This window comes from Rhineura floridana, chromosome 16 (assembly GCF_030035675.1).
Source record: "Rhineura floridana isolate rRhiFlo1 chromosome 16, rRhiFlo1.hap2, whole genome shotgun sequence".
Classification (NCBI taxonomy): Eukaryota; Metazoa; Chordata; class Lepidosauria; order Squamata; family Rhineuridae; genus Rhineura; species Rhineura floridana.
In genome coordinates, this window is record NC_084495.1 from 37,500,021 (window position 1) to 37,520,134 (window position 20,114).

The 20,114-nt window shown below is 41.1% G+C and overlaps 1 protein-coding gene across 1 annotated transcript in view; it reads left to right on the forward strand.

Annotated features, from left to right (window-relative positions):
* SLC9A6 (solute carrier family 9 member A6) overlaps positions 1-20,114 on the forward strand; it is a 38,659-nt gene that overhangs the window by 2,081 nt on the left and 16,464 nt on the right. Inside the window, exons 2-9 of the mRNA XM_061598989.1 lie at positions 4,696-4,895; positions 5,418-5,495; positions 6,624-6,700; positions 10,405-10,517; positions 12,984-13,089; positions 14,684-14,825; positions 15,830-15,935; positions 19,421-19,509. Coding sequence (XP_061454973.1) covers positions 4,696-4,895; positions 5,418-5,495; positions 6,624-6,700; positions 10,405-10,517; positions 12,984-13,089; positions 14,684-14,825; positions 15,830-15,935; positions 19,421-19,509 — 911 coding nt within the window. The remainder of the gene's footprint in view (positions 1-4,695; positions 4,896-5,417; positions 5,496-6,623; positions 6,701-10,404; positions 10,518-12,983; positions 13,090-14,683; positions 14,826-15,829; positions 15,936-19,420; positions 19,510-20,114) is intronic.

The following is a 20,114-nucleotide window of genomic DNA, read 5'->3' on the forward strand; positions in this document are numbered from 1 at the left end:
TTCAGCTGTGGCCCCCAAGCTCTGGAATACTGTACCCAAGAACCCTGCTCTGCTCCCTCCCTAATGCTTTTCAGGAGACTTCTGAAAACGATCTTGTTCCAGAGAGCCTTTGGAAGGGACTGAGGGTAGAGCCTGTCACTGATTTTATGCCTTCTATGTTAATTTTTTACCTCTGTAGTCCCTTCAGTACCATTCCTTATATATGTGTGTGTGTATTGTATTTTATGTCTTTTAATTGCATTTTATATATTTTAATTTATTTTAATGTTTTTGTGATCTTTATTGTGTACAATTTTATTATGTACACGTTCAATTTTATTGTAAGCTGCCCTGAATGCCCTATTATAGGGTAGAAAGGCAGGATAGAAATATTTTAAATAAATAAATAAAATTATTCTCACCAGCAATCTTGAAGATAGCTCTCTTTTAACCCTCTTTACAACTGAGGATGAGCGACGGGGACTTCCTGCAGGCTACCTACTGTGTTTGTGGTTGAACAGGCATTTGAACCAAGAGCTCCCTGAATCCAGTATGCTAGATACTGGTTGGTAACAAGCTTTTCCTTTTAAGTGTAGAAATCCCTTAACTTCAGGAGGGCTGGTTATGCTGGCACACATCTGAATATTTTTTTCTTCCCTGTGTACTAGTGCTAACCTGCCCTTCCTTCCAGTGCTGCTTTAAACATTTTTTAGAGAGCTGATAGGAAATTCACAGCAATTCCCTTCCTATTTCTCCAGTTGATGACTTTGGCACTTGCTTATTTTACTAGGGTAGTCACAAAAATGGTGTTGGGAAATTTGAGAGTTTAATCTCTTTGGGAAGGAAGCGAATTGCTCAATAGAAACGAGCTAAAATCTGCAAGATCAGGCTAAGTATATCTGAATTTGACTATTACGAAGTTGCTAATTGAGCAAGCAAGTACAAAATCTGGCTTATGAAGAATGGTTTGAAAGGTCCCATCTCCAAAAGCTTTGGAGTGGTATGTTACATATCTTTGTAGAACAAATATCTCTACACATACCTGTGTTCCCATGTAGAAGGTTTGAAAGAGATGATTGTATCTTGTCATTCCAGTGCTTACCAGTGAATTGGGCTTAGACATGGGAAATCCCTGTCTAGCTGGCTGCAAAGTGTTTTGGGCAGTCTTCACAGAGTTGTTCCTGGGAGGTAGTTGTGTTACTCTGTTGTGACAAAAACAAGGGCCTTGTGGCATCATAAAGACTAATACCACTACAGATTTGGTAGTTTTCAGGGTGACCTAAGATACTTTATCCTTGTCACAGTGTTGTTATGAGGGTTAAGGAAGAACACTTAAAAAGAGAGGCTAACACTATAAAGCAATTCAGAATAGTGGAAAAAATTCTAAGAGATTATAACAGTAGTTAAGTGTATAACCACATTCACTAAATGCGAGTGTGGGTCTTTCCTTGCCTTTTTTTACAGATTAGACTCTTGAGATCTCTGTGTGAAGATCCCCTTGATGTCACCTTTAGTTAAGACAGCTTGTGATTTAATGTTGTGTTTATGATCAGATGTGGCTAGTTTGAGACTTATCCCTGGAAGTGAAATTAAGTGCTTTTTTCCCTAAAGGAGCATGGCTAAGCTAAACATCAAAGCCAAATGCCAATTCAATGAAGAAGCCTCTTATTTCTGTACGCTAATGCAAATATTGTGATTTGGGGGAGCATGAGATTCTATAACTCATTTCACTTGTGATACTTTTCTCAGGAGTGTAGTGGCAAACTTAAGTGCAGGGTCTCTTCATGATAGTCACGCCATGCCACCTCACAGCCACACCCCCTTTTCAAAATTTTCTCATCTCCCTTGCTCTCCATGTCATCTCCCGTGTCCACTACAGCAGACGTCCCTAGAAGCCAATCAGCATGAAAGGGAAGTCTGTGTTAGCTGTTGAGAAGAGGCTTCTCAGCGGCTGACTCGCCTCCTTTCTCTTTGATTGACTCAGATCAGCACAAAAGGACAAAGACTTTCTCAGTGGCTTAACATACTCCCCTTTCATACTGATTGGCTCATACAGAGGGACCTGGCTGGGACCCTGCTCCCAAAAACATCCCAGGCATGGTGTGAAAGCACATGAGGCCACCACCTTGCTGAAGCTAAGCAGGTTTGAGTTTGGTCAGTGCCTGGATGGGAGACCACCTGGGAACATGTATGCCGCCTTGGGTTCCATGGTGAAAGAAAGTCGGGGTAGAAATGTAATTAATAAATAATAAAAACGTAAGGGAACTACAACACCTATGGCCCTGGATGACTATACCCCTGCTCAGGACTGATAAACGTTTAGATTTCTGTTTATAGATTATTTATTATTTATTTATTTATTTTATTACATTTTTAGACCGCCCTATAGCAATAAGCTCCCAGGGCGGTGCACAGCATAATAAAACAGGTTAAAATACAAAAACACAATAAAACATAATTAAAAATTTTCAATTTTAAATTCAAATTTTAAATTTTTTAAAATGCCTGGGCGAAGAGATAGGTCTTTACCTGGCGCCGAAAAGATAGCAAAGAAGGCGCCAGGCGTATCTCATCAGGGAGGGCGTTCCATAGTTCGGGGGCCACCACTGAGAAGGCCCTAGCTCTAGTTATTGTTCTCCGTGCCTCCCTATGCGTTGGGACACGGAGAAGGGCCTTCGACGTCGAGCGCAGCGACCGGGTAGGTACAGATCTGCTGGATGATGATAAATAAACATGTAATAAGTGAAATATATCAATATGATGATGATGATGATAATATATAAACATTAAATAAGTAAAATATAGGCAATATGCGTACACCGTCTGTTTACCTGACAGCCTAAAACCAGCTCAGATTGTATTAATATTGCTTTTAACACCTGCTAAGAATTTCATCAGAAGAAGAGAATTCTGCAGCTGTGGTTTAGCCACCAGAAGCACCTCTGCATAGGACATATAGATATTATTAAAAGGACACCCTTGATCACTTTCTGACACAAAGTCTGGAGTTCGTGTAGGTTCTGCAATGTTTCTAGGAGGTACCTGGAAAGAAGTATCCTAGGTTTCTCTCAGACCTTGTTAAGGAGTACAGCTATGGGAAAACAATTATGGGCAACTTTCCTGCATAAACCCTACATGGCAGCTTGTGTGATATTTTCCAAATGTCTGCTCATCTTTTTTGGCTTGAGGGCCATATTCACTCTTGGCCAACTGCCTGGAGGCCATATGCCAGCGGGGAGTGTGTGTGACTGCCCCATGCTCACGCATATGCACTCACATGGAGGACACATAGGCACCCTCCCTTTCAGCGCCTGCTGAAGACCTTCCTTTTTCATCAAGCCTTTTAAGAAGAGACTTTATCACATCCCACATCTGTGTTGGAATTGTTTTAAATATGTTCTTAAACTTTAAAAAAATTTTTTTAAAGATGTTTTGTTTTTATATGTTTTATAGATGCTTTTAGTGTGTTGTCATTTGTTTACCGCCCTGGGCTCCTTCTGGGTGGAAGGGTGGGATATAAATTTAACAAAAGGAAAAAGAACAAAAGTCCTATTGCATTCTCTGTGGTCAGTAAGATTCTACTAATGTGTTCAGGGGACAGAGTAAAGCAAAGGGGCAGGTGTCATGGAAATTTCCTTGGCTCAAAGCCAAGACTTTTAAGAAGCCTCTGAACTGTTCAGGTTTGCTTGGGGCAGCTAGAGTTAAATAATCAAGCCAGATTGCAGGATGTGTCAGAGGGGCTTTCCAGCACATCAGCACCATAAAATGAAGTTCTGGTTTGCAGGAAAGATAAAAATCTGAGAAGCAATGAAAAGGCAGATCTCTTGGAAGCAGGTGCCAGAACTGCGGGTGTGCATTTTCTCAAATGAGAAGGGACAGCAGGCCTATACCATGAAATGGTGGATTTAGACTTCATAGGAAGCTGCCAAATATGGAGTCAGACCATTGGCCCATCTAGCTCAGTGTTTTCTGCACTGACTGGCAGCAGCTCTCCAGGTTTCAGACGAGTCTCTCCTAGCCGTAATGAAGATGCCACAGATTGAGCTGGGGACCTTTTACATGTAACACGTACACTGCTCCTGCTGAAGTACAGCCCTTCTTTCCTGGGAGGTTGGGAGACTAAGTGCAGTTGTCTTTTAGCAAGCAGGCATGGACTGGCAAATGCCTCTAGGATCCTGCAGAAAATGCTTCTTCTAACACCAAGCCCAGAAATCTTGGTGAGAACCAGACATTACCCCTTCTCTGTCAGCAGGCTATAACTAGCTTCCAGGCTTCTCCGCTCTTGTTCATCCTTCCTCTTCATCTCCTCCTCTTCATCCCCCAACCCCGTCAATCTGTTACACAAGGCAATGCCTAGAGATCATTGTGAGTATGTGTCATGTGAGCAGGAAGGGTTTGCCCAAGTGGTGTTCTAGCTATTTTTATGAGGCCTTGTAGTGCTTCAGTGCCTTGGAGTCACGGCCAGTCCAGGTTCCTTGGAATCTCTACCTGCATGTGATTTTTAATGTGTTCGCTGTGTGCATATATGACAGTTTTATTTGTGCACTTCACACGTGGCATATAAGGTACTCCTTTGAATGTTATATCCTGAGATCTTGTAGCCTTGATCTCTCAGACTTAAGTTGGCAAAAGCTACCTGGTTCTTTAGTAATAATAATGATAATGATACAGTGCAAATGTCTAAAAAGCACTAAAATATGTTATAACTTTTCACAGGCGTCCTAGTGGGAGTTGTCCTCCGCTATGGCATCCACATTCCCAGTGATATCAACAATGTGACCTTAAGCTGCCCGGTGCAGACAAGTCCTGCCACTTTGTTGGTCAATCTCAGTGGAAAGTTTTATGAGTATACCCTGAAAGGGGAAATCAGTTCTCATGAACCTAACAATGTTCAGGACAATGAGATGCTGAGAAAGGTGAGGTTTCAGTTTTCTCCCCTTCTCTTCTCCCCCACCCCAAAGTACTTATAGTCTCAGCTGTGACTTCCCAGACAATTCTGTTTGGAGTGGGCTGCCTGACTGGGGTCAGTGAGTCTTGAAAAAAGCAGGGAAGAAGCCTGCTTTGGTAGGCTTTCTCCTGCCCCCTGGCCCTTTTGTTGTCTGTTACTGAAGCCTGCTAATGTGCCCTGAATTTCTTCCCAACCTCGTCTGTCCACCCTCATGCCCTTAATGTAATTGGCCCATGGCACAATCTATTCTGTCTCAAATTCGCTACCTAGAGCTTGCAGGAAGGAAATTTCCTACTTGCAGCCCCGTCCTTTTCCCTCCCCCTCTGTTGACACGTGCACAGACATGCACAAACATTTGGTGCCCTGAAGCTGTTGCATTTGCTAAAATCTTGTTAGTTTTCTTTATTTAAAAAGCACTTGATTAAGTTATATTCTAGGCAAGGTAGTTCATACCAGGTTTTTCATTAATTCTTATTTTAATACACTACAGGTGACGTTTGATCCAGAAGTATTCTTCAATATCTTACTACCTCCAATTATATTTTATGCAGGATACAGCTTAAAAAGGGTATGTTCTTATTCATTTTAATACACTTCAGAATCTCCTGGGAAAAACCCTGATGCTGTTACTTGTTAGGTATGTGCTGTGCTCTATCCCATAGATTCAGATCATGATGCCATCTAAGCATTAATACGCTACTGCAGTCCCAATTGGTTCTGAAATTCTGTATAAGTCATAAAAGAAAGAATCAGGTCTTTTTTTTAGCTGTAAAGCTATGAGCCTGTGAGGTGTAGTGGTTGGAGGGTGAGACTGGAACCTGGGAGACCAGAGTTCATATCCCCACTTGGCCATGAATCTCACTGGGTGATCTTAGTCCAGTTGCTGTCTCTCAGCCTGACCTGCCTCGCAGGGTGGTTGTGAGGATAAAATCAGGAGGAGAACCATGTTTGTGTACCACGTTGAGCTCTTTGGAGGAAAAGTGGGATATAACTGTCATAATAAACAAACAAACAAAATGATAACTGAAGTTGGTTTAACCTTTTTAATTAATTTTTAAAAAGAAGGGAAGTGGGGATTGGTGGTGGGAGGGAATTAGAACATGAGATTGGAGAAACCCTCTTTTCAGTGCAGCAATAATCTGGTAAAGCAGCATTGTAGTGAGAGTATAATTTCTGCAACAAAGAGGGGATAGAGCTTTTGAGGTGACAAGTAACTTTAATGACTTTTCTGGGCAGGATGTGTCCTGTTCACCTATTCTTGACTGAGCACTATGCCAGAATGCAAGTCTGTATGATGGTGGTTCCACCCCCAAATTGTTTCCTTGCTAGTGTCCATGGGTTTCTTGTGCTAAGTATTGCATTAAGGGAAAATGGGAAGTAACTAGTTCCTGTGAAACTACTAGGTCAAAGAAACAAAACTATACCCTGACTCTGTTGGGGCAGGGAAGCTGTTGCATCTCCCAAGCATGTCACCCCCGTTATTTTCTTTCTCTGCTTTGTGGTGGATGGTCTGAACTAATGGGTAGATCGCACATTTTGGAAGAATGTCACACTAGGAGGAAGGGTGGCGTATAAATCTAATAAAAAAAATGAAATAAAAAGTCATCAGGAGTTCACTTTTCACTTGATAACTATTTGACCATGATTGTTCTTAGAATCTTAATTTAATGGAATACAATATTTCTTTTCCTCCTAGCGGCATTTCTTTCGAAACCTGGGATCCATACTAGCATATGCATTTCTTGGAACGGCGATCTCCTGTTTTGTGATAGGGTGAGTGTTTGCTATGATCCTCTAGACTTCAAGAAAATGCAATGAAAGCAGATCAGGATGATGAAGGAATTCTGGAGAGCGGTGTGTGTGTGTTTGGTCACCTGTGAGCAGCTATTTAGTATGCAACAGGCAACGGTGCTTGTTTCTAATCCAAAATAAGAGCCAAGACAGGCATACATCAAAAAGAGGCTCACAGTTAAGTGGATGCACTTTGAGCTCTCTTTTTAACACACATGTGTTTGTAATATGGCAGCATATTGAATGCTTTTAATTATCACTTTTAATTATTTTAAATATAATTTTATCCTGCCTTTTGATTTATTTTTATATATAATTTATTTTTCAAATTGGTGGCTGCAGCAGTAGACAAATCAGGCTCTTGTGACCAAGGGAAAGATGGAGGGGCACCGAAGGAAATGCCTCATTCACTGAAATGAAAGTGACCCATCTCATGGCACTGGCTATAGGAGGCCTTGCTCCTGAGTAGGAGGAGGGGGGAGGAGGTGGCCCAGACAGAGTAGCATATGCCAGTGATCAATATCCTGCTCTGTGGTACGCATACATTAAAAAGGCAACAAAAATTGCAATCACTGTATTGCTAGTATATTTTTTTATTTGGCTTGAAGATTCTGTGTATGCTAATCAACTTGAAATTTTTTTTTTTAATAATTTTTATTCAAATTTTCATAAAGCATAGAAAACAAAATCATAAAACATTCAAAGACAAAAAACAAAACAAAACAAAAATGATTAAACAATAAAATAAAATAAAATGTTGACTTCCCATTTGTCACATATCAAATCAGTTATAGGTCTACAATATATAACAATCCTGTCTCTTAAATCATATTATAAAATCACTTTCCTCCAGTAGTTATCTTAATTAATCATCAAATCTCATAAACATTACTTTATTCTTTCCACAAAAAGTCAAAGAGAGGTTTCAATTCTTTAAGAAATATATCTATCAATTTTTCTCCAAATAAACATGTCAATTAATCCATCTCGTTAATAATTATAATAATCTTATTGTCATAACCATAGTCCAAATAAACATTTCGATTAATCCATCTCATTAGAATCTGTTAGGTCCAATAATTTCAATAGCCATTATTCCATTATCCCTATTAGTTCCATCTTCCATCTTCAATAGTCCTGTTAAGTCCAGTAATTTCAGTGTCCAATCTTCCATTATCAGTATTCCATAATAATCTTGCTGTTGTAGCCATAGTCATATAATAAGAGTCTGATGGGAATTTCCTCTATCCCAAATATTTTCTTGCCATCCATTCTGAATAAGTTGCTGAAATACTGTTGTAAAGTCATATCTGTGTTCTTCTTTTTTACAAAATGCACTGGCTCATCTCTTAAGAGTTTTTCCATTGTCACATGGCTGCAGTTAATTCCATAGATTTTCTCTATATCAAGCTCCATCACATCATTCCAGTCCAGAAGATTATCCAAGCCATTGATAACTTTATCTCTAATATCTTCATTAATTTCTTCAGAGATAACGTTAAATTCCAAACAGTAGATTTTATTTCTAAAATCCATAAACTCCAGATCTTTTTCCAATTCCACATTTGTTCCAATCTCCAGGGCTTGTATCTTCCCTTTATTTTTTCTTTTCTCATCTCTGATCTCATTCTCCTCTCTCACAGGGTCCCCTATTTCTTTAAGCTCCTGCGTCATTTTGCTCAGTTCAATTTTCAGCTCCTTACTACCCTGTCGCAGGGTTTGATTCGTTATCTCAATCTCATCCATTATTTTCTGAAACATAATTACTTCCAGATTCTCAGCCACTTTCTTGATTGCCATTTTTAAAACCACGAAAACAAAGCAAAACAAAAATAAAGAAGAACCACTTCTTATTTCAGCAACAATTGGGTTAATATTCCAGGCTTGATGACATCACAGTATAAACAGAGCAACCTGCCTTATCTCTCTTGTGCAAGAATGCAAAACAAATTTAGTTCCCAGCATCAAAACAGTTAGTGGCGTCGTGAAGAAGCAGATTCGTCAAAATAAAATAGACCAAAAAAAGAATAGTCCCAGACAATATAATATTCCTCGGAATAGAAATCAGGAATAGAAATCCCTCTTCTGTTTATTATCTTTAGAATGCACTTCCAGGACAGCTTTTTGCGACAGAAACAGATATAAGCTGTTAATTTCGTGAATAACAGAGAAGAGCTATATCTCACCCAGAAGTTGTCCAAAGCCGATCAATCTGACAAATCTCCTTTTGCTGCAACAATTTAAACCAAGTAAAAAAAATAATAGAAAGAAGGGTGCTTGCCTGTTAGTCCATTCTCTCTTTGAAGAAAAGATAAACGTATCGCTTAAGCAGATAGAGCTTGTTAGAAAGTCCGTCCGGCATTGTTGGCTGGACCTTATCTCATAAATTAATGAAATCCAGTCCTCCCAACAAAAACAGGCTTTGAGGTTGATCTCTACGTTTCTCCCTGCCCGGGAGAAATTTCATCAGTCAAAAAAAAAAAATGTTCTGACTGATTTATATCTGAATAAGCTTCTTTTGAGGCGGGAGCCCGTCCCAAAAGCAGGCACAAGCGAAGTCACCCTTCCCGGAAGTCCATCAACTTGAAATTTTTGTATGATTCTGAAAACATGATAGTTTGCAAACAGAGGTTATTTTCAATATCTGGTTGCTAAAGATATAAAGGGTTTTGTATAACCTTGCAAATAAGTGCACAAAAGTGCCTGCTGGGTTTTTTAAAAAAAGCTATCAATGCAGGTTTATCACCTGGGTTTCCATGATTGCCACAGAGGAGGGGGAGTAGCAGGCTGGTAATAAAATCCAAACTGGTGGAGGAGGGACAGGGTGTTGTGTCCCATACTCCACCAGTTCACTGTATTTCCGTGCTGGCTGTAAAGAAAGAAACTTCCCTTCATCTGGAGCTAACACTGAAACCAAGCATCTTGGCGAAGGAGGGATGGAATGATCCACCCCTCCTCTACTGGCCTTCTCATTTGCCTGTATAGAATTCCTGGTTGCCCATAGCTGCCCTGGGAGATCTTAAATACTAGACTGACTTTCTAAAGTCAAATGCCAATACCTAAACGATGTGATATGTACTGTGTAACTAATACAATTCGCTTCTTTTTTTATCCTGTTCATTACAGGAAATGAACATTAATCCAAATGTATTGTGTGTTATCTCAGCTGTAGCAACTTGCAATAAACTTGACTTGTTTGTTTTTAGCAGCTCATACATCTTTGTTTCGTAAGATTACTCCTCCCTCTTCATTAATTCATTTAGTGAGCGAGAGAAACACCGGCACAACTGCAAACTGTCTCTCATTGGAACATGCAAATCCAGATCATAGGCAAAAGTCCCAAAGTTGTAATTCAGTATAAAGAACCTTTATGATGGGTTGAAATATTGCAGCTTCCAGAAGGCACTAACAGTGTGGGCACTTGCAGTGAGGTTGTCAGAATTAGCCATCTAGTTAGAATCTGCATATCTGCAACAAGGACACTGTCTGTGAGTGTCCTGGAAGGTGAGGGGTGGACAGTAGAAGGAATGAGGCATAAGAGTCGGTCTTCTTACTTCTGGCTTGGTGGTTTTTTGATACTAAGAAGTTTAGGAATCTGCAGATGCATAATGTTCAGCTTCAAATAAATACATTTGCACTTGATGAGATTCTCCTATTGTCTGTCCATGTTCCTGTTGAATTGCTAGGTCCATCATGTATGGGTGTGTTGCACTGATGAAGGTGATGGGACAGCTCAGAGGAGACTTCTATTTTACTGACTGTCTGTTGTTTGGTGCTATTGCCTCCGCTACTGACCCAGGTATGTTGCAGACTGCGGCCAGATGTTCCACGGAAGGTGCTGTTTAGATCCCAGCTTGTTTTGTTGTTGGGTTTTGCTGCGTGCTACATAAGTAGAAATAAATTTTCATGTTGAGGATAGGCACATGATAACACAGGAACAGCCTTGTTGGGCCAGACCAAAGGCCCATCTCTGCTGGGCCCATCTCCACCCAGCCTCGGGCTTCCTGTGATGACCAGCCGGCTGTGCCTTGGGAAGCCTACAAGGACAGGAGGGAAATGGCGCCCTCCTGCTTGCCTTCCCCAGCAACTGGTGTTCAGAGGCCATCTCAATCCTGGAGCTTCCAATGGAGCCATCATGACTAGTAGACTATTTGTCTAATCCCCTTTTAAAATTGTCTAAGTTTGTGGCTGTCAGCCCATCTTGGCAGCAAAGTCTATAGTTTCACTCTGTCCCATGTGAAAGTCCTTTTGGTTTGTCTTGAGTCTCCCATCATTCTTCTTCACTGGATGATCCTGGACTCTAGAGGTATATAAGAGGGGAAAACATTCTCTATCCACTTTCTCCACACCACACAAAATTTTACACATCCTGTCCACTTCCCTTATTCTCCTTTTCTCCTAAACTAAAAAGCCCCAAATGTTGTAATCTTTCTTCATAGGGAAGTTGCTGCCACCCCCTGATCATTTTGGTGGCCCTTTCCTGAACATTTCCCAGCTCTTGTTTTTGTCTTTTTTGAGATGTGGTGACCAGAACCATGCTTGATATTCCAAGTACCGTTGCAGTATCGATTTGTATAAAAGCATTATGATCAGAGCATTATGATCAGAGCACTCTGATTTTCGGTTCTTTGCCTGATGATCTGCATCTTGTTATGGGGAGGGAACTTTGAATTTATGTCTGCTCCCATACGTTTACTGTTACCAGGGTGAATCCTTTTTTTAAAAAAAAAAGGAAAGCAAGAATACCTAAACATTTTTGTTGGTCACATAGACACAACCACTAGCAGCTGAAGCAAGACTTGAGTTTCCAGCCTCTCTCCCTGCCCCCAGTCCTTTGAATGGAAGCTGAACGTGCTTAAGATTACTGACTTAGAACAAATGGCTAACTGTGAGCAAGACTGTCCAAAACATTCCATTCTTCCCCCTCCTAGTTTAGGCATTTTTTGACAACAAATGAAAGTTTTAGGCTGTTGTTGTTGTAACAAATAGCTCTTGGGCTCTCTCAAAAAGTTACACAGACTTGAGACTTGCATCAGTCTCTGCGATCTGTGTTTTAAAACTAATGGATAAGTCTGCCTCTGTACTGGAATAGTTTTAAAGGATGTTTCTAGTGCTCTGTCATCTGTTTTCCATCTTGGGCTCCCTTTCAGAGGACGGGCAGGATATAAAATAAATAATTCCTAAAACACTCATCTGGCTGAACATCCTGACTTCATTATATTGAGTTAAATGAACATGAGATGCTCAGGTACTTCATGGGATAACACCACTGAAGAAAATGGACAAAAAGTGATTTTTGGTGACATGATGCCCTGAGCATGTTCTTAGGAATAAGTACTTCAGACATGCACTTATGAGTGATGGTGAGCGCTGTGGATGCAATAAATAAATAAATAAAAATAGCAAGCTAACTGTACTCCTGAAACCATCTTAAGGTGTTGAACTGTTTAGGTATGACAAATATCTTTGTAGCACATCTGTAAAATGAGTAGGCAGTCACCTTTGGGGCAATCTTGCTTATTGATTGATTGATTGCACTTGTATACCGCCCCATAGCCGAAGCTCTCTGGGCGGTTTACAGCAATCAAAAACATTAAAACAAATACACAATTTAAAAACATATTTTAAAAACAATTTAAAACACAATTTTAAAATTCAAAACAATATAAAAACAATTTAAAAACACATTTTTTCACGAGAAGGACTATAAATGATTCAGCGAATAGCCAATGTAGTATAGTGGCATAATTTGTGAACTGGGAAGGCCCAAGTTCAGATTAATGGAATGCCCAGAGGCAGTATGTTGTAGTGGTGCCAGATATGTACTGAAGAGATCTGGGTTCAAATTCCCACTGAGCCATGAAGCTCACTGAGTTATCTTGGAGCAGATATCTTTTTCTTAGCCTAATTCATATCATAATGTTGCTGTGAAGATAAAATGGGGAGAATTTTATGTACTCCTGAGCTCTTTGGAGGAAGGGCAGGATATAAATGCAATAAATAAGTCTCCACATCTGCAGTGTGGACAGAATAGCTCTGGCCTCTCTGCATTACAGGGTTGTTATAAAGATTTCTGAGATAATTTATATGAAGAGTGTTGAGTACTTTGGTAAATGATGATGATAAACACAGGAAATGAAGAAGACAGGAAAAAAATTATGGAATTTAGATTGGTCAGGATGCTGGGTAACAATACAGAATTCTAGCAAGAGCCTGTTTGTATGAATTTTCTTTTTCAATTTTCCTTAATTGTGTTCTTGGTCAGTGACTGTACTTGCCATATTCCATGAGCTTCAAGTGGATGTTGAACTCTATGCCCTTCTCTTTGGTGAAAGTGTCCTCAACGATGCAGTTGCCATCGTGCTGTCTTCGTAAGTTGTGTCTTTTTTCTCAGTGTTTAATATAAATAACATGTGGCATGAGACACCCCATGGATAATCTGGGAAGCTTCCATGCCAGCAGCAGGTACCTCCAAGAACATCCAGCACTGGCAAGGAAGCTCTCTACGTAACAAGGATGATCCATGCGGTGTGATAGGCATTATAGCATGGTGAGGAGAATCGGCATAGGGTTAAAATGAAGCACAGAGCAGGCCTTGCTGCCTCCAGACTAATTGCCCGTTTTCAAAGGAATAACCAATCGCTTGGGCCCAGTATAAGCTGAGCCCTGCTGGATCAGACCAAAAGTCCATTTAGTCCAGCACCCTGTTCCCAGATGACACTGGGATGTCCACAAACAGGTATGAAGGCAACTTGCTGTGGCTCCCCAGCAGCTGGTGTTCAGATGTATATTGCCTCTGGACCTGGAGGTTCCATATTCCTAGCAAGACTAGTCACCAAAATTCCTCATTCTCCTCTTTAACTGGAGAGGCATCCAAAGATTTTCTTGCATGCGTGCTTATAATGGCTTTTTAATTTTATTTAATATGTTGTTATTTGCAGTGATCTGCTAGAATGTAAGGGAATCACTATTTAAATAAATTGTTATTTCTTAGAAAATGGTGAAAGGCTATTAAACAACAACCTTTATTGTGCTGAAGGTAAGGGAGGGGAATAGTCACACCAAGAGAAACTTGTAAGCCCTTCCCCACAATCTGCTCTTTGTGTGTGTGTGTGTGGGGGGGAGGATGGCACACAGCAAAGCATCCCTGGTTGAGTCAACTGCACTAAAGCTGAGAAAACAGTCAGTGTTGCTGATTCTGGTTTCGTAATTGCATCCTGAGGATTCCTTTAATGGTGTTTTTGTCTGTGGCCCCATCCCTCACAGTTTTACAGGATTTAGCATAAAGAGGAGACAGAGCAGTGCTACTGAAAGCTTGTTCATAGTCTGTCTGCTGCTCCCAAGTTGCCCAGTTGGGCTGACCAACCAGACATATAGTTGGGCTGAGATCAAATAGAGTTTTCCTGTTACATAGAGCAAACTCTTGAGATGCAAGGCACTGGTGCTGACCCGTGACAGGGCTTTTTCAGTGGTGGCTCCTCATTTGTGGAATGCCCTCCACAAATGGATGCATCTGTCTTCATCACCAGTGACTTTCAGGAGGAATTTGAAAATATTCCTGTTTACCCAGGCGTTTGATGGCTGAAGGGGACCGTTCCTGGCAACCCAAAGACTGCTGTTGAAAAAATGCTCTTAACTGTGTTTTATTTATTTATTTATTTTATTTTATTTATATACCGCCCTAAGCCCGAAGGCTCTCTGGGCAGTGTACATAAAAGGTAAAAGCAAGCACAATATATAAATACAATAAATACAATAACTCAATAACTTAGAATATTTTAAGTGTGCTTTATATCGTTTTTAGTTGTGTTTTGAAAGTTTTTAACCGTTTTTCTTTTTCCTATAAATTGTTTTATTTATGTTTGCTGCCCTGGGCTCCTTCGGGAGGAAGGGCAGGATATAAGTTCAAATAATAATAATAATAATAATAATAATAAAACACCTTTGCCTAACTTTTCCATACAGTTCGATTGTAGCATATCAACCAGCGGGAGACAACAGCCACACTTTTGATGTGATGGCAATGTTCAAGTCCATTGGGATTTTCTTAGGGATCTTCAGTGGATCATTTGCCATGGGAGCTGCTACTGGAGTTGTGACTGCTTTGATATCCTTTAAGTTCAGTTGGTGTTACTTGACTTTTAAACCATTTCATATCTCTGTAACTTCAAACTTACTTTGCTTCTGTATAATTCAAGGGAACAAAAATTGGGGATGGGGGTGAGAGGTATTTCTCCTTATACTTGTTAACAGCTAGATAGATAAATGCCAAATGAACGACTCCACAAACGCCTGTACTAGGAGAATAGTATGCAAAACTATGGGATACTGATGTCTTGAATACACCAACATGGGTGCTATGGGTGAAAAAGGGAGCATGTAGTGAAAACCTGTTTGAAAAGAAATGGGCTTGCTTTAGCTGATGCTGGAATGCAAGACATGATCCTATAGTAGGAGATCTGTTTCCATTATCATAGATACTGTGGTGTGTGTGACACACATATACAATTTTTTTTAAATGGCTGTATGGATTATGAAGCTATGCATAATGTAAAGTGCATGGTACGTAGTCTTTGTTGGTCCCGATAAGAGAGTTCACTGCCAAAAAGCCCTTGTACAGGATGAGAATGCATAATTCAATATTTGATTTGATTTAATAATTGAATTCTGCTCTTCCAGCAGCAGAGTTGAGCTCAAAGCAATTCATGATAGTAACAAAGCATAAAAACCTTACAAATAAATATTTGTGTAATATCAAAAGCACAATATTAATAATGCAAGAATAAACAATTCAAATACTATTAGAGACAAAATGAACAATAATTCAAAAAGATACATTGCAAAAATCAGTACGTAGTTTACGCATCGCTACTTTATAAAAGCAGAAACAGTAACTCAGCAGGATAACTGTGCAAATAACTGAAATGCAAAAATATTAAGCTGCCAGTGACTTTCTGCAGAGCTCCAAGTGTGCCTCATTTTGCTTTCCTCTGTGGGGAAAATGTCCTGCTGCTTTTAGGGGTCCTATAATCAAGTTGAGAAATTACTAGTCTCTTTTCTGCTGAATATTTTTATCTATCTGTATCTTTTTCTTAACTGCCCTGCTGCCACGTCACCAAATTTACCAAACTCCGTGAGTTCCAGCTGTTGGAAACAGGATTGTTTTTCTTGATGTCTTGGAGTACGTTCCTACTGGCTGAAGCTTGCGGTTTTACAGGTAGGCTGTGGCCTGTTTGCCCGTGTGTGTGTGTGTGTGCATTTATTTATTAATTTATTACTTATTTATTATTTGATTTATATCCTGCCCTTCCTCCCAGCAGGAAGCCTACATGTGATGTGATGTGATGTGGGCATAACACTTAAGATATTTGATGTGGTCTAGAAGCCTGTAGTGAAATAACTGGTATTTGGTTTTTGAATTCATATGTGAGATTGAGCCCCATTGTCACAGCTTCTTTTGCCTCATTGCCCTCGGCTTGCGAGGTAAATTGGGTGGGTGACTGTTGAAGCAGCAAATGGTGCAGTTCCCTACATGGGAACTAGACTCCAAGCTTAGCAAGTCTGTTTTTCTTCTTTTTTAAAACAAACAAGAATTACAGTATAATGAAGTACTAAGTTCAAGGTTCTAGTTTTGGTGTATAAAGCCCTGTACAGCTTGGGACCAGGATACCTGAAAGACCCTCTTATCCCTTATATACCCAGTCGATCACAGTGCTCTGCAGGTGAGGGCCTCCTGCAGATATCATCTCATCAGAAGGTCCATTCCACACAACATAGGAAGCGGACCTTTAGCGTAGTGGTGCCTACCCTTTGGAATTCCCTCCCCTTAAATATTAGACAGACACCATCTCTGTTATCTTTTCGGTGCCTGCTGAAGACTTTCCTCTTTCAACAAGCCTATCCCAGTCTGCATCTGTGTTAGAATTGCTTGTTATTATGGGGGTTTTTTAATAATGTTTTTAACCCTTTTTTAAAGATGTTTTTAAAGCTTTTTTAAGAAAATGTTTTAATGTTTTGTTTTAATGTATTTTAAGGTCTGTTTTTATGATGTTTTAAAGTGTTTTTAGTGCTTCTGTTTGCTGCCCTGGGCTCCTGCTGGGAGGAAGGGCGGGATATAAATCAAATAATAAACAAACAAACAAATAAATATAAATCAAATAAATAAATATATTAAATTAATACATGTGTTCCTGGACATTACTTTTTTAACAGTAACTTTTCTACCAGAGGTAGGACTAACATGGAAAGAACAGGGATAAGTTCCTACACCACAGAAAAGAAGAGCAGTTCAACATATTTCAGCAAGCTTTTTATTCAAAACTAACAATACACATGTCTGAAATGTAACAACCGGCTCAGGGAAGCCTTGTATTTAGACCACTTGAAGGCTTCTTCGAAAATGCATCCAGGGATGCCTGCTTTGCGTTTTTTCTTTTATCATGTAGCATCTTGTTATAGCAGTCTCAAGCTTTGAGCACAGTTCTCGTCTCCATTCACTCGAGCAGGCAGGCAAGGGGCAGCTGCCGCCACCACCCTGTGCTTGGTCTCTCTCTCTCTCTCTCTCTCTCTCTGTGTCTCTGTGCCATCCTCCCCTGCACTCAAGCAGGCACGTCTGCAGTAAACAATGCTTCCAGGGCACCCGAAGCACTGTTTACTGCAGAGGTGCTTGTGCCACCTGGCAAGAAGCGTCATTCCAGTCACGCGTGAGAGAGCTGCCTGCAGCCGCCACAATCCAGTAGACAAGCAGCCACATTCTGTGTCAAGAGTGTGCTCCCCCCACACCCGCACCCACCCAAAAAAGACTTTGTTAAAAGGAGCTTCTTTCCTGGGGGATTTGTGAACGGAGGTATTACTGTACCTGCAAGATCTGGTAACTTAGGTTGTCATAGTCTCTTGGCTCCTCTTGTCTGCCTACTTCCCTCCTGCCAGTTAGCATGCGGGCCCTAAGTGTAGCTTGCCCCAGTCCTACTTCCTTGTTGGCTCCTGTGATGTTCCTATATATTAGTGTATATATGGTAAGTGCTGGTTGTTTAGAGTATACATGGTAAGTGGTGAAAGAGGAGGGGGAGTGAATGGGCAGTAGAATGCTTGATGATTGGCTGAATGTTTAAGATGGCTGACAGTATAAATGGAAGGATGACAGGTAAATCTGGGGAATGTGAGGTGGTGAATTGTGGAATCTGAGGGGAGAAGAGAAAGAGTGGGTTGCTTGGTGGGGTTTAGAGAGTTGTTTGCCAGGAGGGAGGTGGAGTTCGGATTAGTATTGAGTAAAACCATATGCTTATGTGCCTTAAGAAGAAATTTTGTTAATCTTGTTAGCTTTGTTATCTGTAATAAATACTTAATTTGGTTTACCAAAGGCCTGATCCTTGGCTGGGGTTTCACAGACCAGAAGGGAGGGTAAGGTAATGACCAAGGCTGAAGGGGAACTGTAACAAATGGTGGCAGCGGTGAAGAGAATAACAATACCAGTATTCAGAGTCTCTGGGAAGACTAGTATTGGGACGTTACTGGTGGTTGCCTAGCAGGGGGATCTGTTGAGATCTGTGCTAGAGCGGGGAGAGAAATCATAAGAGAGAGCGGTCCGGACTGGTGGAGTCCCTGGTGGTGCCTAGAGACAGGCAGTAACCACGAGCAGGTAGGAACCTGACAGGGAGAGCCAGGGAAGGACGCATCACAGCTGCCCCCGGTGGTGTGCTGGTAAATGTTTAACAACCGGCTCTCACCTACCTTGGCATAGATGCATGCTGGAAGTGTGAGATCAGCTGGAGTGTGGGGAGCTTAACAACCGGCTCGCAAAGTTGCTGAAAATTCAACATTCGGCTCTTGTGAGCCGGTACAAGCCGGCTCCAGCACACCACTGGCTGCCCCTTTCTTCTTCTTCTTCAGGTCTTCAGCACTCATGGTTTCCTCCGGTGCCATTGCTTATTTCCCCTTCCTCATTTCCTTTAGTCATCTTAACCCAAGAAGCTACAAAAACAGTGCAGCAGTCCCTGTAAAAAAGAAGTCAAATTGGATATTTTCTAACATCTGCGGAACACTCTGGAGGATGCTTTTTGTCCTTCACAGTTTGATGCTACCAGCAGAGAGAACTGAGAAAACAGTTCCAGTTAATCTCTTTGTTCTGCTGGTAGTTATCTCTCTTCTCTCCCCTTCTGAGTCTTCCAGCCAATCAGAATGTGGCTTTCAGGGGAGCAGAGAAGCTGGAGGTCACTCTGTTAGGTCTGACTGTTGTTGGCCTGGATTGTGGCTGCTGTTAGTTCTGCCCGCAGTTAAAACCTTCAGTTCATGCTGCCATGGCAGAAGGAGACTACCACCCCACAGTGATGTTTGTTTTGTGAGTTTTTCCATTGGGTTTTTGAAGCTTAGTGAGATTTGGCAAGGGAATGGCAACAATGCAGCAATGCCAATGTTGATGTGCCCCCCCACCTTTAAAGAAGGCCTGTAGATGTACCATAAGTCTCGCTAGGTGTAGGACAACTTCCTATGTTCCTGCGGTAGTACCAGCCCAGTGATGCCCAGTCCAGCTGCTTCCATTCCATTCTGTATGGTGAAGAAACACTGTAACTGAAAAGCCTGTGTGTTTCAACGTGGTACTGTCTGTTGTGTGTGTGTAGAAATAGGCTTGTGTTATTGACTGCAGTCTTCAGCTGGGTTTCTTGTTTTGCATGCCAGAGTTTTAATATAGCTCTCTGCTTCCAGGTGTTGTAGCAGTATTGTTTTGTGGGATTACTCAGGCTCATTATACTTACAACAACTTGTCAACAGAATCCCAGCACAGAACTAAACAGGTTAGTTCTCTGATTAAGTGGCTACATGGGGCTCCCATCCCTTGCCCCTTAATCATCAACTTTCATTCTCTTTAAACAGTTATGCCAGTGGTTTCCCCTCTGAACTTGTAATCTTTATGAATTCATCAAAGCATTAGACACCCTGTTGTTGGAGGTGGTGTCATGCCTCAGCTGTGAAATTCCTCATCGGAGGACAATCTAGAGACCCTGTCATTACAGCAAGCCCTGGGTCAGTCTCAAGGGGGGGGGGCAGGCGGGGTGGAGCCAGGATCCTTAGCTGAGGCTGAGCAGAAGCCATGCACACGAAGGGTGAGTTTGGCCTCTGATGTCAAGGCTGCACATGTCCTGAGCCCAAGAGAGACAGGGCCTCAAACACCAGCCAGAAACTCACCCTGTCAGAAGTGCCTGGCTGCAGGCAAAGACTCCTCAGGAGTCAAGGTCTCCCTGGAAGTAAGACCCTTCCCTCAAGGAGACTTCTGGATGAATTTATTTATTTATTAAATTTATTAGTCGCCCATCTGGCTGACTGTCCAGCCACTCTGGGCGACGTACAAAATAAAAACATACAAATACATTAAAACATTAAAAATCTCAACAACAATAAT